The sequence below is a fragment of the Melampsora larici-populina genome, assembly GCF_000204055.1.
Source record: "Melampsora larici-populina 98AG31 unplaced genomic scaffold MELLAscaffold_52, whole genome shotgun sequence".
Taxonomy (NCBI): Eukaryota; Fungi; Basidiomycota; class Pucciniomycetes; order Pucciniales; family Melampsoraceae; genus Melampsora; species Melampsora laricis-populina.
Window position 1 is genome coordinate 552,249 of NW_006768816.1, and position 26,073 is coordinate 578,321.

Genomic DNA, 26,073 nt, shown 5'->3' on the forward strand with positions numbered 1-26,073 from the left:
TGAACCATACAAAACCTGAGTTGAATCCATTGTCAACCAAACTTCATCCAAGTTGAGAGATGCATCAGATTTGATGCTGCTCAGAAGTGCAATGTGGGATTTCTGGATGATCTCAAAGAGGGTATGAGTCTGGTTCTTTGTCATGGATTAGGCCATCAAATTGAGCTCCATCAGCTACTGATGATCTCCTTATCCCAAACCCTTTGATTGAAAAACCATGATTCATTATGATCAAGTGAACTCTAGATTCAAAATCATGGTATGACCAAATCAGACATCAATCTTTGATGATTGACCTCTTCCTTCAATTCTTTTTGAATCAGTTCTTCTTTTATCCAGTACTTTCTTCATCCCCAAAACCTCAAACTCTTTCCAAAAACATTACAAGTTCCACATTCCAAACCCCACTCTTCCCTAAACAAACTAACAAACTTTTTCCAGAAAGCTTGGGTTTTTATTTATACTATGTAATCCAGTCATCTTTCAATCTCTATCATTCATCTACCTTCTGAACCAAAAGTAAATCTTTCTCCATTACTAAGCAGAAAGATGGAAAATTACTTGGCTCATGATGGAGAACATTTCATGTAATGAATTAGTTTTTTTTGATGTCTTGGGAAACTCAAGGACTTAGAAGATAAAGTAGTGATCATTAAATTCATTCCTTTTTAATTCTATTCAAGTCAAAAAATTATACACGATCTTGAGATTTAGATTTAGAAGCAAATGATCTATTAAAGTTTAACATCAAATTTAAATCATCTACCCATCCATCACCAGGAGACAAAAGTCGAATGGGATCCAACGATTTTCGTACAATGATAGATTGACCTGGATGTAAAGTTTGAGTCGAGATCCCATCCAGAGCAAGCTCAGCAGATGCACGAGCCTCCGAGTCCAACTGATCCATCCCAGAAGATCATACATTAAGATTATAATCTGATGGATTGAAAGGTGAGTTCAAAAAGAATGACTTACTGTTAGTTCGACTGTCACATCTGCTGGTACTACTAATGGTCTAAAACTAAGACTACGAGGACAGATAGGAGTAATAAGTAATGCAGCAACAGCAGGATGAACGATCGGACCACCAGCAGAACAAGAGTAAGCAGTTGAACCAGTAGGAGTAGCCACCACTAATCCATCAGCCACGACGGTTGTAAGGAATTGACCATCGATCGTAATATGGATGGGTGTCATATGAGGATGTTGACTTCTATGAAGACTGATCTCGTTGACTGCGCTTAATGGAACTGCTTTAAAACCAAATCAAAAGGAAAAAAATTAGTTAAAGACTTGAAAATGATAGAGCAATAGAATAGTTTACCTTGGTTTGTTTCTTCGTTTGGGTTGGGAGGTTTGGCATTGGATTCAGATTGATGGTTAAGATCTGATTTCATTAAACAACTAAGCCTCATCCTTTCTTCTCTTTTAACTTTTCCATCCAATACACTCCTAAGCACATCTTCAAATCCTTCAACAGCTACGAAATCAAAAAAAAAGTCAATCGATTTCTTAAAAAGAAGATTTAGAAGAATAAGATTCATGAGACGATCACTCACGAAAAGGTAATAAGAAACCAATAGTTCCAAGATTAAAACCTAAGATATCTGGACAACTAAAGTTTTTAAAAAGAGAAGCTACATGTAAAACTGTACCATCACCACCTAGAGCGATGATTAAATCGATCAAGTTGGAATGGTTTGAAGGATTGAACCTTTGAAACCTTTGATCATTTTCTTCAATTAAAACTTCAATTTCAGGTGAATGTTTTTGAAAAAATCTATCCTGATGGGTTTAGATATAATGTATATAAAAGTATATATTGATCAAGATCATCATTTTTTAATGGTGGTTTTTGAATGATTTATATGGTAAGATCAAGAGATACATACGAATAAACGGTTTCTAGAACTGATGTGACTCTTGGATCATTTTGTTTTTTGACTATTAAAACTTTTTGAATTTTTTTATGTAAAGGTGGAGTTGAAAACCTTTTGATGGATGATGGAGTTCTAGAAAAAAGTCAAAAAGTCAAAATCAAGTTAGTAAGATAAATGAGTTGAAACTTTGAGATTGAGAATCACATACATTGGACCGAGTTGATGATGATGATGATGAGTTTGGTTTGAAGTAAGAGTATGAAATGATATTGGATTGGTTTTGAGTGTATTGAATGAACAGAAAGGTGAAGTGGTATGATTGAATGAATGATGAAAGGTATTGAAGAGAACTCTTTGAATGGTCTTCATGGTCTTCAATGATGAAAAATTACAAATCATCATGGTTCAAGTGTTGATCAGATTGAAATGTTACAAGTCAGATAGTGTATATGTAAACCCATCCTAATCCAATCACAAACCCATGAAAACCATTGATTAAACTTTAAAAAAAACATCAATCCAACCGATCACACCCTTCCAGACTCAAGACTCACACTCAGACTCAGTTCAACCCCTGAAGTTCGAGACTCAAGAATCTTGATACTTCAACTTCACTCTTTCTTTCAAAAAATATCAAGATCCATGGCCAACAATCAAAACTCACCAATACCACTCCCAACAAGAGTCGGTAACCTAATCCAAACCCATCGTAAAACTTTACTAATCTCAATCACTATAGCAATAGCACTTGCAGCTGGTACAATTTATTTTGGATCGTCTTCTTCCAACAACACAACCACCACCCCAACCACAACAACAAATGAAAAAGAAAAGAAAAAGAAAAAAGAAGGAAAGAAATCAAAAAAGAAAACCAAAAAATCATCAGCTCCTTCTACACCTACTCTTGATTCAAATTCAAATTCAAACCAAAACCAAAACCAAAACCAAACTGAAAAAATCATCAATTCTAAAGAAGATTCAAGTGATACTGAAATAGGTAAATACTCAGAGAATCTTTTCAAAAACCAAACTCTTCTGATCAACTGTTTTTCTGAAATTCTTATTAATAGATCCATTAACATTAACCAAAACTCAAATCGAATCATTACCTAAATCAAAACGAGAAAGTTATGCATTCGAATTAAAAACCAAAGGAAATAAATCATATCAATCAAGAGAGTTTGAAGAAGCGATTAAATGTTATACCAAAGCTATCGAATGTGAAGAGAAAGCTGTTTATTATAGTAATCGAGCTGCTTGTAAGTCTTTCAATTCAATCCAATCCAATCCAATCCGATCATCTTAAATAAAGTATTAATCATTGAGAGAGGGTTTTTTCTTTTGTTTCGCTTCTTTCGATAGGTTTTACTCATTTGAACGATTCAGAATCGGTTATTAAAGATTGTACAGATGCACTTAGACTAGACAAGAATTATATAAAAGCATTGAATAGAAGAGCAGCAGCACGAGAGCTATTAGGAGGTGAAGAAAACTTATTATTATCACTTTATGGTAAGTGTGAGACGTGTTTTCAACCAGAATCCTTCATCTCGATTTTCGATTTCGGGATGATGAATTGATTGATTTTTTTCTGTTTTGCCTTTTTGAACCTCTTAGATTTCACGGCTTGTGTGATTTTAGATGAATTTAAAACTGATACAAAAGGTGTGGCTGCTGATCGAGTGATGAAACGGTATGCTAGTGAAAGAGCTAAACAACTTATTAAGGTCTGTCTGCATTGGTTTTGAAGCTCAGGAATGGGTTCACTTTTAACTCAAGTGATGAGGTTTTGATCTTGATATCATCTTTTTCAATGATACTTATGATATGTTGATAGGAACGAGGACCGAGATTACCATCAGCAATGATCATCCGAGCCTACCTAAACGCATTCCGACCTAGTACGTCTATCCGAACTGTTTTCTTTTCGTATCTAATTTGGTATTTGTTAAATTTGGTTTTTAATTTATTGATTTTTATTTTCAGAACCGAAACCTGAATTACCAGAAGAACCCAATCAAGGAGACCGAACACTAGATCTAGCTTATGATGCACTAGAAGCCTACAAGTATGAACACGCATGTAGTTTGTTTATGGAAGCAGTAGAACAAGTGCCCAGTACCGAACATCTTCGAGCGAATGCATACATGATGAAAGCTACCTTCTTATTCTTGATGGGACAATCAGCCTTAGCCTTAGAAACGTTTAATGAAGCTTTAGTACATGAACCGGGATTGATTCAAGCATGGGTTCGAAAAGCAAGTGTGGATGTGGAATTGGGTTCATTGGAAAGAGCTATGGAAGATTTTCAAGTAGCTTTATCGATTAATGAATCAGAAGCCGATATTTATTATCATCGAGCACAAGTTTATAATGTTACAGAACAACATCATTTAGCGATTTCGGATTATGAGAAATCTATCGAACTGGATCCTACGTTTATCTTTAGTCATGTTCAATTAGCTGTAGCGATTTATAAAACTGGTGATGTGAAACGATCGATGGAAATGTTTGAAGGTTATCTTAAATCTCATGAGAACGTACCGGAAGTTCATAATTATTTTGGTGAACTTTTATTTGCTGAAAGAAGGTTTGATGAAGCTATGAAACAATTTGATTTATCTATTGAATTAGATCAACAAAGGTAAATTCTACAAAAAAGAAGTGAAATGAATTGAAATACTAATCAAAGATGATTTTCTTGATTGATTGATTGATATAGACCAGGACCGAGAAACGTACATCCATTAGTCAACAAAGCCATGGTCTATGCCACTTCATCATCCAACATAGAAAAAGCCATTGAATTATGTCAAGAAGCCTTAAAGATCGATTCAAGATGTGATGCAGCTATTCAACAGATTGCTCAATTCAAATTACAAACTTCACAGATGAAAGAAGCAGCTGAATGGTTTGGAAAAGGTGTAGAAGTGGCTATGACGGAAATGGGTTTGAATCAGTTTTTACAATTCGAGGCGGCTGCTAAGGCTCAACAAGCTTTTGTTAGTGAATATCCTGAGGTAGGTTTTTGATTTGATGAATCATTGGAGGTTTTTTGGGGCGGTTTGCTGATTTTTTTTGGGTTTTTTTGGTTTGGTCGATGTGATACGGGATACGACGGCAATGATAATGATGGGGTTCTTTTGATTTGATTTTCATTTTTGTATATTCTTATTTTGTTGTTTTTTCTTAAATAGCATGCTGCTCGATTTGGTTTATAAATTTCAAAACTACCCAACCAAACCAAACCAAACCAAAAAAAAAGGAAACCAAAATGGGAATAGATATAACATGATTTATAAAAAATGTGGTTTTTTTTTATCTGATCGATTTATATTGATAAAAATTTAATTATTTAACTGAAAACAAATGATTGAGAGTATGAATGAAGAGGGAGAGAGAGGTTTTGGAATGTTTTGAAGGAAGAACTTGGACTTATTAGAATTGAATCAGAAACTTAAGGTTTCCAGTTCGTTGATCTTTAGCTATCTTTAGTATGGTATCTTTTTTTGGCACTACAGTAATGTTGTGGAATTTTCCATGGGTTTCATTCGATTTGAATCCTTGACAGGGTGAGGATCTGAGTACGCCTTATAGGAACATTCCGAGGGAGGTCCTGTGAGAATACTTTGTTTAGTGATACCTGATAGGCAGATCACACTTTCTATGGCGTCACTTAAAAGTTAAAGCTGAGTGAAGTGTGGTGACCGTGTATGAGTGTATGCAGGATCGGGGCCAATGCTGATCGATGATTTGATTTTTGGTGACCAACTGATCTTGATTCTCAAACCATTCTTTTGGTTTTCAGCTAGCTCCGATACAAAAGGACAGATTCATTAAGACAGGTTCAAACTATCAGATCGCTTTCATCATTCTTCAAGCACTCAGCATTTAAACAAGTATCATTCAAGTGAGTTTTTTGATTTGACGAGTTTGTAACATAAAGAAGGACGGATTTTCATCGATGAATCCTATTATCATCTTTTCTTTTGTTTACCAAACTTGATCGATCTTCAATCTTCACTTTAGACGTTCTTTTTGAGGAAGAAAAGAGAAAATGGATTCAAGTGAACCTCAAGCTTCTCAGTGGGAAGTAAGTATCGTTTCATTTAGAATACCATCTATAGATCTACATCTTACCCTGTTACGTCATTTGGTCAAGTTGGTCTTTGAAGCTGATTTGTTTGTTTCGTTTATGTTTTCTTCATGACTCTTTTGTTTCCCTATAAACTTGATTTCTAAAAGATTCGATTCTCTCAATCTCGTCAAAGACCCGTAAGTCAAACCCATCTTTTTTTCAAACCAACTCTAGGATCACTAAGAATGTAACGTTTTCTCATTCATTCTTTGTATAGTACTTTTATTCGACTAATAATAAAACTTCAGTTTGGGATGCACCACCTGAATTCTCAACTGAAGAATTAATGAAATTACCTGGTGCCCATTTCCTTCATGGAGCTGTGACGGGAGGAGGATTAGGTGGAGCTTTGGCACCTGATGCAGGTGGAAGTATTAGAGCTAGTCATATACTTATTAAACATGCTAATAGTCGTAGACCTTCAAGTTGGAAAGAAGTGAGCTCTTATCTGTTTTTTACTTTTTACTTGGATTCAAACTTGAAAGATTAATGAGTTTGGATATTTTTTTCCCAATGGTTTTTATCTTATAGACACAAATCACTAGAACTCAATCAGAAGCCATTGAAATCTTAAAAGAACATGAAGAGATTCTACGACCATTAAATGGAATCCAATTAAATGAAAAGTTTCAAGACTTAGCCAAAGTTCATTCTGATTGTTCTTCATATTCACATGGTGGTGATTTAGGTCAATTTAAAAAAGGTCAAATGCAAAAATCATTTGAAGAAGTTAGTTTTCAATTACAGATTGGTGAATTATCTAAGATCGTTACTACCGATTCTGGTGTACATTTGATCCTTAGAACGGCTTGAGAAAATTCAATTTAATCAATCTGATCAGATGAAAAAAAATCATTAGCAAAAGATTAGCATTTCCTTTTCTTTCATTCATTTGTCTTTGGTGCAAGGTTTGATGTAGGTTGTAGGTTGTAGAATTTGGAAAATGGAAAGATCAGTGGGTGATTGGTGTAGTAGTTCTTATTTTTTGGTTGGGTTTAGATTAGATTAGTTTGAGATGTTGAAGAAATTAAAGAAGCATTATCATTTTTTTTTGTATTTCATCAAGAGTTTGGTACTTCACTCTTTTGTACTTTTGTACAATTTTCCATTCAAGTTTAAGTTTTGAGTATTGAAGTGTGAAAAAATTTCAGAAGAGATAGGTAAAGTTTAGTTTTGATCCTTGATGGTTTTTATTGATCTTTCAATATATGAATTCAATCTTATTTTATTATTGATTGAAGCAATTAGCAAGATTGAAAACCCTTCACTAGAGGAAATTTCAACACAATATATCATATTATGTAAATCTGGGTTCTCAAAGTAGACCTGGTTTCAAGAAAACCCAGTTGACCCGGTTGCTTTTTGGCAGTAACTTTGTGTATTGAGTTGACATTTTTTGACATATCACAGCCAAAAACTTAACTGGGTCACCCGGGTTTTTCCAAACTGGGTCTATTTTGAGGGTAAAGTACAACCTCAAGCAATATAATCAAGAATTGACTTACCAGAGACTGCATATGAGAGGAGGTTGAATAGGAAGGATCAAGCCGTGGTCGGATCAACATGGAATTTTAACAACAAAATATTAAATTGGATCTTGATGTTTTGGATCCTTTGTCAGGATCTACTTTGGTGCAGGATGGAGGAAAAAATGCTATGTGCTTCATTTAGGTGCTCAAACCCCAAAGCCCACGTGTATGGATGGACTTGGACTGCTCACAAAGCTCATAGAGCTTATCTTTCACTCAGTCAATGCGTAATGAAAAGGCTCAAGGTTTGTTTTAAAAACTATCACAGTGCTCATAAATCTTTGATGTAAATTTCATCAGCTTGTGGTTTTAGGCTGGTGGAACAATGAACCTTCTATGTCAATTTCATCAGCTTGTGGTTTTAGGCTGATGAAACAATGAACCTCCTATATAGATTTTCTGCTGTTCTTCCCAGGACCTTGATACATCACTTTGTCTCTCTCAAGACATTTGGACAACTCCTGGAAATAGTTCCACTTTTCCAGGCGTTTTGGTCACTTACATAGACAACAATTGGATCTATCAAACACAACACTTGGCACTCAAGCTTGTGGGATGGTATCATAAAGGAGAATGGTTTGTGGAGCCATTAGTGGGTATTCTTGAGAAGAATGATCTGTATCAAAAGATCAGTCATATCTTCACCTATCCTTGATGTTCCTCATAATTAACACAAGTGGATTTTTCTTTTGATTCTTCATCCCATTTACCTTCTATCCCAGACAACAGACTCAGGCTCAAACAATTATACAATGGCAACTGCAATGCACCAGTAAATCTCTAAGATTGCAGAAGACGCCAGTGAAGATTACAATTGGCATCCTGAAGATAAGGTGGTCAAGTGTTTTTGTCATAAGGGGTTGCTAATATTTAATGGTGGTCTTGAGGCTCTTGGAGTCACACCAGCACCTGCTCAAGTAGTTTGAAAGTCAGTACTTGGAAGCTTCCCTGTGAACAATCTCTGATCTGCTGTTGGAGAAGGTTTTGAAGAAGAAGAAGGAGAAGAGATACCCGCTACAGCAGACCAGAGTACTCAACATCACATATCTAATGCTCAATACCCTCTTGAATCCAATGTGTCACATGATCTGCTTGTGGATCCAGCTCAAAGTGGTGGCGAAGACTGGTACAACAATGAAAACCACACCAATTCTGTTCCAATTCCTACCCCCTATGAATTTACACATAAACCTGTCTTCATTGTCCCACCCTCAATAGCATATTTACACAATATTTCTCATCTGGATGGCCTATTGAAGCAGGTAAGATCTTTTGTCTAAAACTAATACTTGTCTTTGTCTAGCTGATAAAACTGCTGACTCTTGCAGCTCAATTATGTGATTTGCAAACTTACCAGTTCAGCTTCTATGTGAGTGCTTGTAACCAAGACCGTAGCTACTTTGAGACTCTCATTTGATGCATCGATTGCTGGTTATGGTATATGGTGGAATATTAAGTGGGACAGCCGCCATTGCACATGGAAAGCTTGTGATGTAAGTGTCTTTTGTCTAACTATCCCACCCATTTCCTATATTCTTGCATTCTGATCATATACTAATTCTTTTTTATATATGTAGATTATTGATGAGATTCTGATGAGATTCTCAAAAATGATCAGCAAGACAATGTCAATTGTTAAGCTACAAATACACACAACCCCACAATCAACTACACTAAGGGATGCTTCCTCAAGATCTCCTTCACCCCAGACAATTTGAAGCTGATGAAGACTGTTAACCTAGGGCTTGAGGTTACTACATATCTTTTTTCTATGAAATATGGGTTTATTCTGGTCAATTCAGGTTCTTTAGCATTTTGCACAGCTTACCAAGCAAATGGAAGGTGATTGCCCAACTGGCTCAATGGTCATCTGAGAATACCTCAAGCTCAAGACTTGCTTGGGGTCCAAACTTCTCAGAAAATTGACCGCCTCTCCAATGTATCCAATGCACTATGCAATGCTCACACAAGTGAAGAAGTACCTTGTTGAAGCAACATCCTCACATGCTATCTTGATGGTCACAAGGTAGAAGAACCGAGTATATGGAGAAGAACCTAGTTGAGTAGGTAGAGTGGGAGAAACAAAATCCAACATCTTGTATAACAATGGTTGTCACTTTCAATCTTGAGCTTTGTCCATTTCTTTAGAAAAGACTGTGTCACCGCAGTGAAGTCTGCTACTCTTCATTGCACTTTATCAATCTTGCCATTCTTCTTTTGTAACTCCTTATTTGTCATATTCCACTGGGTCAATAGAGCACCAACCTTGAAGATTGAATCCTTGTCAATTAAGAGCTGAGTCCTTTGATGTCCAATGTTTGATCTTGAAGGTGTTGTGCTGAAGATGAAAGGGGATTGTGAAATTTTCCACTACACATCACCTTTTAGATACCCACAGTTTTGAGTAAGAGCTCATGGGCCAAGCAAATTACTAACTTTTTCATTGCAGAGTGAATTCCAATCTGCAACCTGGACCGCACAAGACTGAACTGCACACTTGAGGCAACTGATCATCACTCCATCAATTCATCCATCAACCAATCCATCAATAAATTCATCAATCAACAATTGATCAATCAATCAATCAAACAGTCACTCACTGGTCCTTTGAGAGTGTTCTAATATCAAATGGTGAGTCTTGAAGCTTTTTTCTCTCTTTTAAAACAGGAAAATAACTGAATCATCCTTCTATTCTAGCTTGAAGGAACAGTACTGGTCCCCACTGTAGAAATTTTGACTGATTGCTATGCCAAGATTCTGCAGCAGCAGATTGAGCAAGTGAAAAACCGCTTACTCAATCATGCAACACCCCAAAGAATGTGTCAGCATTACAATAATCGGACATCTCAGCAGTGCCTTTAGCACGTTGAGCAACTTCACCTCTGCACTACTCAAAAAACAAGGTAAAAAATGATGCCAGGAGTGCATCATAATTCCTGGTAGGGAAACCTACATGGGCTTGAGGTCAAGAAAAAAGTATGCTGGGAGTGGGGTTCGAACCCACGCAGGTTTCCCTACCAGGAATTATGATGCACAACCGTGCTGCGTTCTTAAATCTGGCTCCTTGGACCAACTCGGACATCTCAGCGTTGTCAACCCGGCCCGGGGGCCTATTCTGGCCTCAAAAGAAACCTGCCCGACATACTACCCTGCCTCTTATCCACTGGATGCCTATTGTGACTCGCGTCTGCATTGTGGGCAACAAAACAGTCTGTGTTACAATCTCTTTGATGAACGAATTATTGGTCGAGGGATGTCCCATCTGTTTGTTCAATTAACTGAGCTGAATGCCAAAAGATGACCTTCAGCCTTCAATCAGCCTCTTAGGATATATACAATGTTTACGTATGAGAACATAGGGGATATCTAGAATGACATCCCTGATGACGATGTATGTACTGCTCCGCCATCGGATCACCTCGCTGACTGCCTCAAATTCCATCGTACAGAATGACAAGGCTACTTGGTCCCGTCGGCAGTGCTCACCTCTGCACCGATCATACCCGGAGATTAAAATCGAGTAATGAGCTCTTGAGGTGATCTGATCGACGACAACCATCTGATAGTAGGCTCCCTCATGGATCTGAACTTTGTTGGTATGTTTAGGGCATTCCATATCTGATGATTACCGTGTATGATTACCGTTAGCAACGATGTAGGCCGTGTACAAGGAGCTGGTCTCTTTGGACCCCTCTGTTCTACTGTGTTGTATACAATATTGAATAAGGAATATCTTACATCACTTGACGTCTTCCCAATATAACATCAGATCCCCATGATTCTGAGAATTAAGCCACCAAACCGAACTCCATCATCGTGCATCTGCGCATATTGTCTGGATTCCTCAGCTAATTCTTGATCAAACACTCCAATCCTCTCTCTTTCATCGATGACCCGAAGAGTCACATCCGGGTTGAACTCGGGATGTCCTTGGACCGTCAGAAGTGAGATATTTGCGAGCTCGTCAGATGGGTTGTGTTCTACGTCTGGGGTGTATCGGACAAGCCCGTGTATCGGACAAGAGAGAGTATATCCGATTGAGAAGCATGAGGGCGGCACGCTGGTCACATGATCCTGATGTAGTTGATGGAGATGCTATCGTGCAATGTTGGATATGAATCTGGCCAATCAACGGGAGGAAAGATAGTCAGGATATGCTCACAATCGTTCCACTATGATTGATGTCCATCAATCGCTTCCCAACGTCCGTCAACATCACACCCCGAACTCCAATCTCCCAACCAAGCGAGTTTTTCTCGACGACTGATCCCAAGGCTTGAGCAAAGATTTGATGGCCAAAGCATATCCCAAAGAGCTTGAGATGCGGATGAGACTCGGGCAACTGTGCGCAGAAGTATGTCAAGCACATGATCCATGGGACTTGTTCATACGCTGACGAGGCTTAATCAATTCAAGTATGGAGGTACTGTTATGAGTTGAATGTCTTGTAGGCTCCAAGTGAATTGTGTTGACGAACATAGCTTGATACTAACCACTACCTGTGACAAGCAGCCCCTTTGCTGAGTCTAACTCGCTCTCTGTCGGATATTCTTCAGCCACAGCATCGAAGCTTATCACGCGGAGACCGCTCGACGGCGCAGATGTCGATGACTGAGATTTGAACGCGTTATGAAAGAGTTGACAGAAGATGTCGTGATATGATCCATACTTGGCAGCAACCGATGGAACAGGAGCGCCAGCTAGAAGAATTATGAGGGTCGGATATTCTGACTGAGCAGATGGACTGGTGGAACCATCTACGATGCCAGAGCTGGAGACTAGTGACTGATGCATGCGTGAAACAAAAAATGACGACGCGCGAAATTCAGAATGCAGTTGAGGAAGTAACCTTATGGACCCGGTCATGTGCGGGTCAGAGGAGTTCATTCATGGACTCGGACCTGGAATCATATCCTCTTCGGGGCCGTTGATTCATTTAAACCAATTGATGACTTTTTGAGGCTCTGATTATCGGTCGATGAAGTGTTTGATGGCGGACAAGTGAGTGTTCAAAGGTGTTCAAGATCGCCATGGTCATATGAATCATCAAGACAGCACATCATAGTGATGTGAGAGTCCGACATGGATCTTCCATTTGGCGAACTTCCAGGTAAGTGTAAGCCTAAGACAAGCAAAACTTTTAATGTGATATTTTGGGAAAACCTGCGGATATGTTAACGTTCAAGTCAAGAGCCTCATTTTCAATCAATTTCGAAATTGCTATCTTATATGCCGTGATCGCCCAAGTATTGAATCGATATATTTCTTCGGACGTGTTTACATGGCAATCGAGTCACAGTGGAAAAGGAACACGAGTTGTTGAGTGATTCACACTTCCTCCCCGGCTATGTTGTCAAATTATGGCCCACAGAGACCGACATTGATTGGCAATTGACCTGCTGACCGAAGAAACAAAATTAATTTTACTTACCATTCGTGTTAGAAACAGGCGCAGAGCAGCGATCCCATATCTCAAGAGGATTGTTGAAAGTTCGTAAAGGCAAACATCCTTCGACATAATTTCATTGGCTCATTCAGCCTGTCTAAAACAAACTCCCAGTCTCATCTATCTTCAAGGATCGGCTCTTCGAGACGCAGTCTCAAGAAATTGCGCACACCACTCTATCGTCCTTATTTTCTCTTCAAGCGTCATTTTCGAGAAAGAAACTTCATTGGAACCAATCAATACTCCGTGCGACCAAAAAGCGATCATGTCCGCCTTGGAATCGACCAAGCGCGGGGCCATGTATCGGCCGACGTCAAAGTTAGCAATAGCAGTATGCGTAGGACTGATGACAGTACTTTTGAGAAACTTGTGCAGGAACGCGCTAGTCGTGGATGATAGGCCATTTGATACTGGGCAGAACGACTCAGAGTCAGAAAGAATAGCAGTCATGTCGTCCTATCGAACCTGGAATTGGTCCGCCTGGAAGAGCTTGACTACGCTTGCGAAATCTCAGGTTCACCAAGCCGTCACGGCTCAAAAAAGCGGCTCAAACACAACGGGAAAACCAGACCTCGGTGAGAATGACCTTCGCAGCTTTCGAGACCATTAAATTCCACTACCAAAAAGCTGAGATACGAATTTGTATCTTGGCATTGGTAAAAATGTCGCTTAGGCAGGACCCGAGGTGATCTTTTGACAGGTCAGAGACTATAATGATGTTTTTCGGCGTTTCTGCAATCTGATGAATTTTGCCTTGTTCCCAAATGCCCCGTCACACCTTTTCAGGCCAATCCGATGATGATAGTGAGATTCAAATTGCATTGAAGTATGTGACATTAATCAACAAATTTTTAACTTGCTTCAAACTTTTACTCCCTCCAGTGGCACCAACGACTAAGCCAAATCAAATGGGCACCTCACGTGAACAGCGTACGCATATCTGACCATAAGTTCTACAGACCCATTATAGATGCTGAGTTTTCAACGGCCATCTTTGTCTTTCACGCTTTATGTAGATCCGCTGGAGAAAAGATGTAGGTTGCTCCGATAGTTTCCTCTTTCATGTCATTTCAATAGCTCTTTTATAACTTTTATCATCTTCGCATGTCACCAGCCTTAGGCTCCCATCAAGGTGAGATATCAAACCATTTTTTGTGATACGAGCAATCCTGAGCCCTCCTGCTATCTCAGACACCGGATCGTTAAGAAGGCGAAGTCTTTTTCTCGAAGAATTGCGGACCTATCAGGTCTCACTAGTGTCAGTAGCCAAAGGTGAGCGATTTCTGGCGCAAGTCTTTTGTGATTGACAACATAGCTCATTGATTCGATTTAGGTAAAGATCAATGTTCCAAAAAGTCGGAACTTCACTGTCGAAGGAAGAGTCTAAATAGAAATTTCGTCGATTTTGGGTGGGAATATAGATCCAAAGCTTGGAAATCCACTCTTTACCAGTTCCCTGAGGAATTATATTAGCGGTCAGCATCCATCCTTTGTTCTCAATAATCTCCATATTATATGTTAGTCATCATACGAAGACCTGAAATCGTTATTTGCCGCACATCATAGCAACTGGTATTGCTATTCAAAATACAGGTGATTTTCAAAGATTTCTCGCATTTTATCTTAGTATTTCAGGTGCGCTGACTTATCCGATATAAGTTGTGGGAAGCCCTGTTGGTTTTATTTCAGGGCTTAGAACATACCTTGGTAAGCTTTTCAATAATAAGCATTGATTGATCGATCGACTCAAGGATATTGACCATCAAAACCCTCTCTAATCATGAAACTATACTTTTTCATCGACAGGAGGGGCCTCCACTATCTTGGAAACAGGTTTGACTTCTCATGATTTTCCGTCGCTCTCCAATAGTTGGTTGTGCATTAAATTTTGGTTTCCTTTTTGATCGTTTGATTGAACACAGGTGAGCACTGAATTTCACTAGACCTATGGTATTTCCGAAGTGCTGACTTGTATGACAGACCTTCAAGGAAACCCCGTTGGTTTTGTTACAGGGCTCAGAACATACCTCGGTGAGCTCTTGAAGTAATAGACATTAATTGATCAACAGAATGAAGGATATTGAACTGTAAAACCATTTTGAATCATAAAAACACACTTGTTGAACCACAGGAGGAGCCGCTACTATCTTGGGAACAGGTTTGACTTCTCATAATCAGCCCTCGCTCTCCGATAGCTGTGCGTTAACTTTTGGTTTCCTTCTTGATCGTTTGATTGACCATAGGTAAGCAATTGATTTCAATAAATCTATAGTATTTTTGATACGCTGACTTGTATGACAGACATTCAAGGAAACTCCGTTGGTTTTATTTCAGGGCTTAGAACATACCTTGGTAAGCTTTTAAAGGAATAAGCATTGGTTAATCGATAGAATCAAGGATATTGACCATCAAGCCCTTTCAAATCATAAAATGTAATTGTTGAGCAACAGGAGGAGCCGCCACTATCTTGGGAACAGGTTTGACTGCTCATGATCAGCCCTCGCTCTCCGATAGCTGTGCTTTAACTTTTGGTTTCCTTCTTGATCGTTTGATTGAACATGTTACATAGGTAAGCACTGAATTTCACTGTACCTATGATATTTGCGATGCGCTGACTTGTATGACAGACCTTCAAGAAACCCCTGTTGGTTTTACTTCAGGGCTCAGAACATACCTTGGTAAGCTTTTGAAGTAATAAGCTTCAATTAATCGCCAGAATCAAGGATAATGACCCTTAAAATCATTTGGAATCATAAAACCACACTTGTTGACCGACAGGAGCAGATCCCACAACTGCTTTTGGAACAGGTTTGACCTCTCATCATTCTCCGACGGTCTCTGATGGTTGTACATTGACTCTTGTTTCTTTTGTGATTGTCGAATTGAACAAAGGTAAGCACTTGACCTCACTAGACCTATATAGTATCTTGTATGTACTGACTTGTACGTTATCTTTGAAGGCAACACTGTTACTTTTATTTCGGGGCTCAGGACTTATCTTCTTGGTAATCTTTCAAAATATCAAGGGTTGATCTATGAATAGATTCAATGATTCTGATTTTAACATTCTTTGAATTACACAAAAACGTACCCCTTAAATTCATAGGAGGAGTTTCCCCAATAGATTCTGTCGAAATAGGTTTGACAGCTCATGATTTTCTACTTGAATGAGATGGCTGTCCACTAACTGTCTCTCTCTGTTTTCGATACTTTTGTAGTGAAAACAGGTAATCACCGAATTTCATTGCACTCATAGTATTTTGGATGCACTGACGTATCCGATGTACATTCAAGGATCGCCCATCAAGTTCATCTCAGAGCTCAGATCTTTTTTTCTTGGTAAGCCTTTCACATTTCAAGTGGCATTTAGTTAAAAACACTCATGTGCAATTCATATGCTAGGAGGTCAAACAATTTTGGAAACATCCAGTATCATCAAACCAGATACGGATCCCCAGGCAGACCCTACTCGTCAAAAACCATCAAAGACCGATGCGAAATCTCTGCCAACTTCCGACTCGGGTTCTTCAGATGATGATGGGGGATCATCCAAATCTTCCGGTCAATCATCTTCAACCGATTCTGATACCGGGGATGGCTTTTCCAATACCTCAAGCCAAGGTCCTAAAAAAAGTGGCGGAAAGACTGGAAAACCTTCTAACCAAGATACTACTGGTTGGTCTTTTACATCACCAAATAATACACCCATAGAGATTAGGTAAAATTAACGCCACTGACGATTTCCGATTTTTATAATCCACATTGATAGTACCAAGTGGCACCGTAGACAATCCCGACACAAATCCGGGAGATCCTTCTTCTGTCCCCCAGCTTATCAATCCTGTATCAACGGGTGAAGTGAGCCAGCGCGGTTCAAAGGGTGTGGTGAACCAGCCGGTATCAACCCCAACGCCTGATGGTTGGTCTTTCACCACCCACCTAGATAAAGCTGAACGGACTGATAAATTGAATTGTATGATTAGTATCAAGTGGCACCACCGGTGATCCCGATGCAGATGTGGGAGGCACTTCTGTTGTCACGCAGTCCACAACAGCAACTAGTGTATCGACAGATACAGTGAGCCAGCCCGGATCAACGGGTGGAGTAAGCCAGGCGTCATCATCGCAAAACTCTAATGGTTTGTCTTTCCCCATACTCCTAAGCAAAATTAGAGGGACTGACGACTTCCACTTTGCCTAAACTCTATGATTAGTATCAAGTGGCAGCACAGATACTCTTGATACTACTAGTACTGTGACGAATCCTTCTGTTGTCACACAGCCTACAATCCCTGTATCAACAAGTGGAGCGAGCCAGACCGTTGACACAACATCAACATCATCACTAACCAACCAAAGCTCTCTCACAATTGCTGACCTCCTGGCAATTATCCAAACTCTCCTCTCCATAATCAATGGTAAAACGCCTAGTAAGAGATCCCCTCAAGTATTCGATTTTCTTGAAAAATGCATCTTAACAGCCAGCTTATCCCCTCCTCACATTAATTTCCAATTAGATTCGCCTGATGCTCTAGCCAAGGTGACATCTCAGCTTAGTCAAATTAGTTTTAACACTTCAACAAGTGAGAGTGAGTTCTGTTCAGCTTTGAACAACAGAGACCGCGCAAAGCAGAATGCTTAAAGTCAGTCTGTATACTTACATGACTTAATCATATAGCGCAACTACCGAACACTACGACACTCCAAAATAATGTTATCGGTGAGGGATATCCGTGAGATATCAGAACATGAGAAGTGCCTAGCGCCATTTTCTAACGTCATCTCATTCTTTGTAGACAACAATCCAAGTGACGCTTCTTCATCCCTTGGCGTGGGTGTACAAGAATTGAAACAAAGTGGTGAGCAAGGCTTTTGGGAATACTAATGTTCATTCGCCTCCATATAGGTGTAATTTGTAGGTCGAGAATTATTAACATGATTGATGTATTCGTCTTAGTTGTTATCGAAGCAGCCCCAAGTGATCCTGGCAGTAGTAAGTGATCAAATGAAAACATACAGAGTCTCCTCGCACGAAACAAAATCTTGACAGAAATCATGTCCGTGTATTCTGCTTAGGTTCCACGGGTAAGGATTCACAAAAATTGCAGGAATCAAAGCTAAAAAATGAGAAAGATGTTGACACTTTCGCCTCGATAGACGCGTCATCGTCTGATATTAAAACCAACACGCTGTTGTCTGGTAAGAGAACATTCATCAAAACTTGACCGCCTCTGTCCAGATTACCGACTAAATATTCATGAACCGTGTCATTCTCCAGCCGAGTCAAATGATTCAAGTGATTCAAGCTCTCTGGGTTCATCAGGTACTAGTAGAACATCCTTCAGTTTCATTGAGCCGCATGCTGAAATTTTTGTCTTGATAGAACCAGCATCTTCTGATCTTACAAACAAAGATTCATCGCCTGGTGAGAGAACTTTTATCCAAACCTAACCACTATAGCAGAATCATGACTGACTGTCAATATCATGAATCTATAGGAAAACTAGATGCATCAAGCGATTCGAGTTCTGTCGATCCTTCAGGTATTTGTAAAACGTCCTTCGAACCTTTTTGAAGCAAATGCTGAAGCTTTCCTATTGATAGGCCAGAAACTGCCAGTTCTTAGAGCCAGGAATATAGCGTCTGGTGAGACAAAACTTAGCCAGACTTCTCTCTCTCACACCTGACTGACTGTTTATGGGTCTCATGATTCTCAGGCGAACTAAATGGGTCACCACATTCAAGTTTGGTGGACTTATCAGGTAGGAGTAGAATATCCTTGATCTTTTGAGGAAAACACTCGCACGGTATCTTTAACAATTGACAAAAAACATTCTTCTAGACACCGCAGTCGAGGATACCGCACAACACAATGTAGAATCTCGTCCGTTTCAATCTCTTGATTTCTTCTTTTGACTTGATGATACCAAAATTTGACTCGAAAAACTTTTATCTTATTGCTTAGCTCCTATGCCGGCTTCAACTGTGAATATATCGCCTACGGGAGTGCCATTTAATGAGCCACCTTGTTCTGCAATCACTGGCATCCTCGAAAGAAGTGACTTGCTAAATACGTTGGTGCCCACCATGAGCAGAAACTCAGAGAGTGGTAAGTTAATCAAGTCAATTGACTGCGTGACTTAAAAGCTCTTATCTGACACTCCGTTCAATGTCTAACATAGGAACACTTTATGGCAAGTCTAGCCAATCATACAACTCAAGATGAATCTCACACTCACTTGGCTCTTCTAAACAGGATTAAGCTTGAAAAGTGCACCAAAGAACACATTCTACAATCTGGGTTAGTGTATCAAGATAAATTGCATAAATTGAACCATGGATGTGCAGAATATGTGAGCTGAAACCAAGGGTACAATACCCAATATGTTGGACAGGTCTGCTAGAATCTGAACGATCAAAGGAACTAAAAGGTAGGTTTTACCCCCAGGATCCTTTCCATATTATATTCTGACATTATTCATACATTGATCGTGTTCATATCTTTGGATGAAAGTTTACAATAAGAGTTTTTTGAAAGGTGATTCTTAGTTTCAATTGAAGTCAAATCTCTACCTGAAGCTGTTACAAACTGTTTTTTTTTGTTTTGTGGGTTATCATTAGTATTCGTGAACTGAAAGCTCTCAAATGTCAAGAAGTCTAATATTTTTGATTTGAGAAAAGCTGACCTGTTCTCTCTAGCTATGGATCTCGATTTGACTTGCAAGACACCTTCAAGAATCATCATACATTCAAAATTTGAGCTTGAAATAGACAATCAAATTTCTGTTACACCAGCAACTTTGAAGCTATGCAACCCAATAGTTATTCCAAATTGCAATTTCATCATCTGTGATATGTATGATATGTAGTAAATGGAACCTCAAAGATATCAAACAGTAATATATAATTTACACACTTTGCTGATATCATTTCTGTCACATCTTGATCTTTCACTTGATTTTATGTTTCATCTTTGTCTTGAGTTTTACTCATACTTCTATTGTGTAGGATTTCTTCTTGGTTGACTGAGTATAATTACATGGTGTCTATATATCACTTTGGTGATTTGTCTGTACACCTGATAGTGATTGAGGCCCAGGCCATGAGCTCTCCTCCATTTGAATTTGATCATCGATATGTTGGGTCAGAGTGTGTGGTGACTGATAGATATCCAATCTTCTTAAACTATGACAATACCTGCCCTGACAGATCTCAGACTCTACCTGAGCATAATGATCCACACTCCCTCCTATCAATGTCATCTACATATGTAACAAACTTCTTGGGCCCATCTATGAACCAGGACCACAGAATGGTACCGACACTTGAAATTAAGCTGTATTCCACATATAAGAGAATTTATGGGCAGGTTTGTGATAAACCACACCCAGGAGCACAATCTAATGTAATGAATATCAGCAAAATACACACAATAGTCTCCAATCATTGGAGAACCATTTTTCATTCAATGTTGAGAGACAGTCCAGGTACCATATTGTGGGCACCCTTAGTGAATGCCAGTGTGTTGAATGTATGATTGTGATAGGAAATACCGGTGATCCATGGATGATTATCTGGGTTTTTGTATAAGAAGACAGACAGCTTCAATTTAGGGTATATAACCTGGGATATATATATTGTATAACAGTGCCTGTATATAGGATACACATTGGAATTCATTCCATGCTGTATAATTCAGATGAATATCTTGTATTGATTACATTTGGATTTGAGCTTAGGGTGTGATTTAGTAGGAGTGTTTGATGTTCTTGAAAGACAAAACCACTTCTCCATGGGTCATTTACCAGTGGATTGGGTCACCCATCAGGTGGATTGATTGTTTTGAGAATCCGTTTATACGGAAGGACTATCATATGATAAGTTGATCAATGTGGCTATTTGACTGAATCCTTTGGATATCAGGTTTATTCTCACATGATATTGAAGAAGCTAAGACTACTAGGAAAATAAAATCATAAAGGTTAAGTGAATAGGGATGTTCATGTAGTGAGATGGGTTACATACTAGAAATGCATTGATATATAAGTGACTGTATTCTAATTTCCAGTCTTGCTCAAACTTGGACCTTTCTCTTTTTGTATGACAAGATCTTGTAGCTTTTGTACACAACATTGTGATCACTTTGACCACTTTTGAAGTTGATACTAAATGGGATTTTATAACCAGTCTGATTGGAAAAATATTTCTTCAGGTAACCACAGAGATATCTACATTGGTCTTGGGAGCTGAGAATGGCATACTTCACTCAAGTGGGAAACAGCAATGTTTTTGACTGTGACATTTCTTTGAAAGATGATAGTGACTTGTATATGAACATCAATTGGAATCATTTTTTCATATAGCACATCACTAAGTTGAACAGTTTAGTTTTCAAAGACTCTTGCACCAATTGCCTTGAATATATCTATTGTCCAATAGTATATGTTATTCAAGCCAAGTACAATATCTGTACACTCAATATTTATGAAAGACAGATGGGCAGAAAAATATGGCACACAGCATACTAGTTTTGATCAGTCTTGCACATACATACTTTCAACCTTAGTTTCTCTGTCTATCATTCATTTGAGTCATCTCTCATTGTACATTCACTACATATTTTATCAAAGAATCATCAGTATTTGGGCACAAGAACTATTCAGATTTGGGACTTTTCATACATGCAAACTTGCCATAAACTGCGGGCAAACACTCCAATCCATAGTCCTTTCAAAACTTTGTATACTGCCTGTGATATTTCTGTGTCATCTATTCCAAACAACTTTGATTTTGGTGGAGGTTCTAGTGGAAGTCTTTCATCTGTGATTCCAGACTTTTGGATGGGTGGTGGAACCATAACTTCTCTACCCTCAGATTTCCCCAACTTTCTAGCATGAGGTCTCGATATTGGTGAAGATGGAGCAGTACTTGGCGCATCTCCATACTTTTTTTCAGCCTGTGCCTCCATCAGTTTTGAGTACTCTAATTTTTTCAGGTATTCTTCATGTGTAACAGGAAATACCAAAGTGCCCATTGAATCAGTGGCTGTTTGACTCAATATTGTGTTACTGGTTTTAGGAGGGCAGAATTTAGGACTGTCTATCCAGTAACCCAGAACATGGTCACCTGTTAACAGATTTAAGATAGTGGAAATATGATGGATTTTCATCTTGAGGTGGAATGTGTTTCAAGATAGCTGTAAAAATTCAAAATACACAGTCAGAATATCTTGTGTCAAACAGACATCTGAAGATTTATGTGTGCAGACAGTAATCAAATGAGATAGTAGCTATGCATAAGCTAATCTATGCTGAGGCCAGTCCACACACACTCCTCCAATTTATATAAGCCAAACTTATAGTATTAGAGTGATGTTCCCAAGGTCCAAAAGACCAAAACAGAAGAATTTATGATATGAGAACTTACCAACAAAGGAATTTGAGCCTGTTGATTCTGCACACTTTAATGTTCTACCTGTCAGTTCAAATAAATTCAATGAAGTTTAGAGGACACAATGAATGATGATATCAAAAAACTACAAAATGCAACATACAAAGAATATCAATTTCAGGACCACTTGTCACATCATATAGAGTTGAGACACCTTGAGAATATATCAGTCAAACTCTCCTCAAAAGCACATCTAAAACTATGTTTGACTCAGCTCTCAATTGACTCTATAAACAGGTTCCCTTATTGATTCAGAATTCCACCAATTGAATATCATTCTTCAGTATTGTATGGTTGTTGCAAGTTGGTATTGGAATATTTGTGCTACAGAAGCAGGGAGATAGTGCAAAGCAACAAGGCATGTTGTGACACATTCTTGTTCAGCCACAGCAGCAAGCTATGCTTCTTTCTGAACCATGTTGGGGACATAGACTTGCACTACATTGGAAGTTACATCTGAAAGCCCTGGAGCACTGCCCCACACACAACACAAGAGAGAAGAATCACCATACAAGCTAGCATGATGTATATATGTTCAGATCAGGGAAGTCAAAAGAAGATGAAGATCCAGTAAGAGAACCAAGCTAAGCATATTGTGTACTCGCATGCAAGGTCTGACAATATCCATAAAGTTTTCAAAAAAATTGTGAACCTAATCCAGAGAATATGAGAAAATCTCCTCAATCTCCAGGAGTAGGAGCTAGTTTTTGTTCAATGGCTTATGAAATGCAATGATAGTTTAAAGATCTGGAGTTCAGTGGACCAATCAAGACAGTCAACAATTTGAACACCCACCAGCATGATATGTCAAAATTCTTTCTGTATATGAGTGTTGCCTCACTCTAGAAGGTGAAAATACCATCTACTCTACATGTTTCAAACATCAAGCATTAAGGTCTTCTGCTGAATTTGATCTCCTTCTCAATTATCTTATAATGTGGCTATCTGTGATTCAACTCCAAACTCAATCTTGCAAATATTCTTAGCATCTGGTTTCAAAGTTGGGTACCAACACTGCCAAAATGTTTGCCTTGGATTGAAAGCCCCAAGGTATTCTCATATCTCAAACCTTTGACAATCCTGTTCAAGGCTTTGATCCAGGAGATTTTGTGGTGCATAAGAAATCTTTGCCTTGTACTCAGGAGTCAGATCAGGGTCTTGATGGACGTGAATCTGCCATCTTGATGCCTTGTCTTTTTGTATCTCCACCTCTCATTCAAATCAATGATAAAGAAATATCTTTGGGAAGATTCCAATATGTTATGCCACCCAAAGGTATAATGGCCCATTGGGATAGGGTAAAAGCCTGGTAGTGATGCCGCTCTTTGACCATTAAATCACTTTGTTTGAGTCTTTGTTTCATCCACTGCTTCAGTGTGGTGGGTCTTTGCATCAAAAGAAAATTCTCTCCGCTTCCCCTCAGCAATGTACAGGACAGCGGACTACCCGTAGTCAGTGTGCACTGCTTCTCCTCAAGTAGTCAAGGACTTGTAACTGAATACAAGTCACAAATTCTTGCAGGGTGCTTTTAACCTTGCAAGCTCAGTGCCTTCTCCAGACATAAGAGCTTGTGAGGAAGAAATTGTGACGACGTTCAATAGCTGAGCCTCTGCGTAGGGCTTGAAACACTCTTGCATTGGAGTATATGTACCATCTATCCCCATTTGCAAACATAGGGGTTCACAAACCTTCACAAACCAAGCGCTTGTCTCGACTTGCTTGGAACCAAAGCCTGGCAAAGTTCATTTGGTTCTTGAATGTGATGTGTCAACGTGTTGCATGAGCTCAAATGAAAGGTTCACGTGTGAGGCGGATTTTTAATCAGTGGCGAAGGATGGATATGATTCGAAGTCATTGAGAGCCGAGGGAAAGAGAGTTTAGAATGATGTCATATGATATGATTTGAGCTGATGGAAATTAAGTTGAACCAGTTCGATTGAGTTCTTTGATGTCATTTTTCATTGATGACTTGTTTGATATCGAGAAAGGTGAATGGAAATGATTTGGTTGAACTTGTATGCCGATGGTTGCTGAGTTGTGTATTCAGTTTTTAATTGTATCCAATTCTCTTTGTATATACGGCCTTTGTGTGAAGTTCATCGCCTTTGTCTGTACCTCGATCGGCTTTTCAATAAATAATCAATCTCAAACTGATTCTCAACATTCCTCATCCAAACAAGTCACAATTTCAGTTTCCAAAAGAAATCTTAAGCTCCTCATTCTCAATCAAATTCCTTCTAGAAGTCTTCCAAACCATCGCGAATTACCATTTTTGATTAATTTTTAAATTAATCTTATTCACAATTATAAAAGTGAGATTTGCCCCCTATCAACTTCTTTTCTTTTCTCCAAAAACCTTCGCATACATCCACTAATCATCAATTATCATCATAACCAGTCATCAAAAACCCGTACAACTTTTTAAACCTTGGTCAAATCACACAACATGGCTTTCGCTCGTATCTCTCATTCAGCGCTTTTCACTCGTAAGTTCTTCGTCTCTTTTTCAACATTTTAAAAACCCAAATCAATATGACGATGAGAACTATTGCCCAATATGAAGTCGTCATGATTGGTTGTCTAGCTACCATCATCACAAGTGGAATCCTTGTAGGAGAATACAACGTTGAGTTTTTGTCTTGACTCAATCGAAGTTAAATGTCATTAACTTACTTTGACGTTTTTGGGGATCCGATTCGAAATAACAGAAACATGAAATGCCACCTACCGAAGGTATTGAAACCAGAACAAGATACCTTTTATTTTGTGGAATTTGGAGTTGAGTTTCAATTTTCCTGATATACCGGATTCCTTCACTCATAACAAAAACTAGATACTTCGGAAAACTAAGCATAAACGTCCTTTGATTCTTTCACTTTCATAGCCTTTCTCCTCTCCCTAGTATCGATCCTAGGTTTAAGCTCCTCACCCGATCATTTACTCTTTAGTATCGCTGGTCACTTGGTTTGGCTATTAGTCACCTTAGTCCTTTTCGTCTCTGGTGCTGCAGCTCTAACTGCTGTGATCCGTGGTGAACATTACAACCATCAAACAAGGCTTGAAATTCTTGCCGGTTAGTTTCTTTTTCATATATGTCATCATACTTTCAATCAATCAAATAACGGTATTCATGGGCATTTGTTCTGTCTTTTTTTAGGTTTCGCTTGGGCCGATTCCATTTTGATCTTCTTAGCTATCTTGTTAATCCTATCTGTAGGTCTAGGTAGACGAAATGGTTTAGGTGGAAGTCTTTTAGCCAGTCCTAGTGCTGCTTAAAGATTAAATAAAATAAAATAAATTCAAGACTGGAAATAATTTCTCCTAATTTCAACCTTTCTGATTATTCTTAACATGATTCATCACATATCTTAACCTGTTTCTCTTTTCACTCCATTTTGGATTTCATGTCTTCTCATCTTATTTTTATCTCATTTTTTCTACATATTCTTCAACTTGATTTTCAACCTCGTTATTTTTCTGCCTATTTATTCTTCCTTCATTCGTATGTCTTGTAAAGTCTTGGCCATTGGATATGGAGATGAAAAACTTGCAAACCAAGCGACAATAATCTTATGTGTTTGATCGACATCACAACATTTGACCTCAACTGTAACGCCAAAGTTGACT

General features: G+C 38.7%; 7 protein-coding genes across 7 annotated transcripts; 4 read left to right on the top strand and 3 right to left on the bottom strand.

Annotated features, from left to right (window-relative positions):
- Positions 1-640: 640 nt before the first annotated feature.
- On the bottom strand, positions 641-2,258 carry MELLADRAFT_73081 (uncharacterized protein; the record flags this gene model as incomplete). The annotated part of the gene is made up of 6 exons (XM_007415615.1): positions 641-901; positions 979-1,256; positions 1,328-1,483; positions 1,563-1,783; positions 1,896-2,015; positions 2,092-2,258. The coding sequence occupies 6 exons, from the start codon at positions 2,250-2,252 to the stop codon at positions 692-694; spliced, it is 1,146 nt and encodes a 381-aa protein (XP_007415677.1).
- Positions 2,259-2,379: 121 nt separating this feature from the next.
- Positions 2,380-5,245, top strand: MELLADRAFT_75686 (uncharacterized protein; the record flags this gene model as incomplete). The annotated part of the gene is made up of 8 exons (XM_007415587.1): positions 2,380-2,880; positions 2,954-3,142; positions 3,246-3,395; positions 3,501-3,610; positions 3,721-3,784; positions 3,870-4,527; positions 4,606-4,903; positions 5,081-5,245. The coding sequence occupies 8 exons, from the start codon at positions 2,526-2,528 to the stop codon at positions 5,102-5,104; spliced, it is 1,848 nt and encodes a 615-aa protein (XP_007415649.1).
- Positions 5,246-5,940: 695 nt separating this feature from the next.
- Positions 5,941-6,834, top strand: MELLADRAFT_111323 (uncharacterized protein; the record flags this gene model as incomplete). The annotated part of the gene is made up of 4 exons (XM_007415588.1): positions 5,941-5,976; positions 6,129-6,158; positions 6,239-6,457; positions 6,553-6,834. The coding sequence occupies 4 exons, from the start codon at positions 5,941-5,943 to the stop codon at positions 6,832-6,834; spliced, it is 567 nt and encodes a 188-aa protein (XP_007415650.1).
- Positions 6,835-11,327: 4,493 nt separating this feature from the next.
- On the bottom strand, positions 11,328-12,266 carry MELLADRAFT_28958 (uncharacterized protein; the record flags this gene model as incomplete). Its single annotated transcript, XM_007415614.1, has 3 exons — positions 11,328-11,645; positions 11,713-11,951; positions 12,044-12,266. Coding segments are annotated over 3 exons (780 nt in total), but the record flags the coding sequence as incomplete, so codon positions are not given.
- Positions 12,267-13,760: 1,494 nt separating this feature from the next.
- Positions 13,761-19,222, top strand: MELLADRAFT_92796 (uncharacterized protein; the record flags this gene model as incomplete). The annotated part of the gene is made up of 36 exons (XM_007415589.1): positions 13,761-13,800; positions 13,879-13,926; positions 13,967-14,030; positions 14,117-14,128; positions 14,171-14,268; positions 14,418-14,471; positions 14,563-14,589; positions 14,656-14,703; positions 14,803-14,829; positions 14,986-15,027; positions 15,128-15,193; positions 15,331-15,348; positions 15,441-15,473; positions 15,633-15,674; positions 15,775-15,804; positions 15,957-16,001; positions 16,103-16,135; positions 16,215-16,223; positions 16,291-16,335; positions 16,399-16,671; positions 16,766-16,915; positions 16,980-17,135; positions 17,211-17,426; positions 17,478-17,585; positions 17,627-17,639; positions 17,722-17,855; positions 17,954-17,989; positions 18,073-18,081; positions 18,203-18,319; positions 18,410-18,421; positions 18,495-18,545; positions 18,601-18,642; positions 18,714-18,758; positions 18,839-18,880; positions 18,962-19,105; positions 19,179-19,222. 36 exons carry the CDS (start codon positions 13,761-13,763, stop codon positions 19,220-19,222), a joined length of 2,373 nt encoding a protein of 790 aa, XP_007415651.1.
- Positions 19,223-21,655: 2,433 nt separating this feature from the next.
- MELLADRAFT_67349 (uncharacterized protein) lies at positions 21,656-22,165 on the bottom strand (the record flags this gene model as incomplete). Its single annotated transcript, XM_007415613.1, has 1 exon — positions 21,656-22,165. One exon carries the CDS (start codon positions 22,163-22,165, stop codon positions 21,656-21,658), a length of 510 nt encoding a protein of 169 aa, XP_007415675.1.
- A 2,392-nt stretch (positions 22,166-24,557) lies between these two features.
- MELLADRAFT_57488 (uncharacterized protein) lies at positions 24,558-26,038 on the top strand (the record flags this gene model as incomplete). Its single annotated transcript, XM_007415590.1, has 6 exons — positions 24,558-24,758; positions 24,845-24,932; positions 25,010-25,077; positions 25,158-25,224; positions 25,331-25,519; positions 25,604-26,038. 5 exons carry the CDS (start codon positions 24,893-24,895, stop codon positions 25,720-25,722), a joined length of 483 nt encoding a protein of 160 aa, XP_007415652.1.
- Between the last annotated feature and the right edge of the window lie 35 nt (positions 26,039-26,073).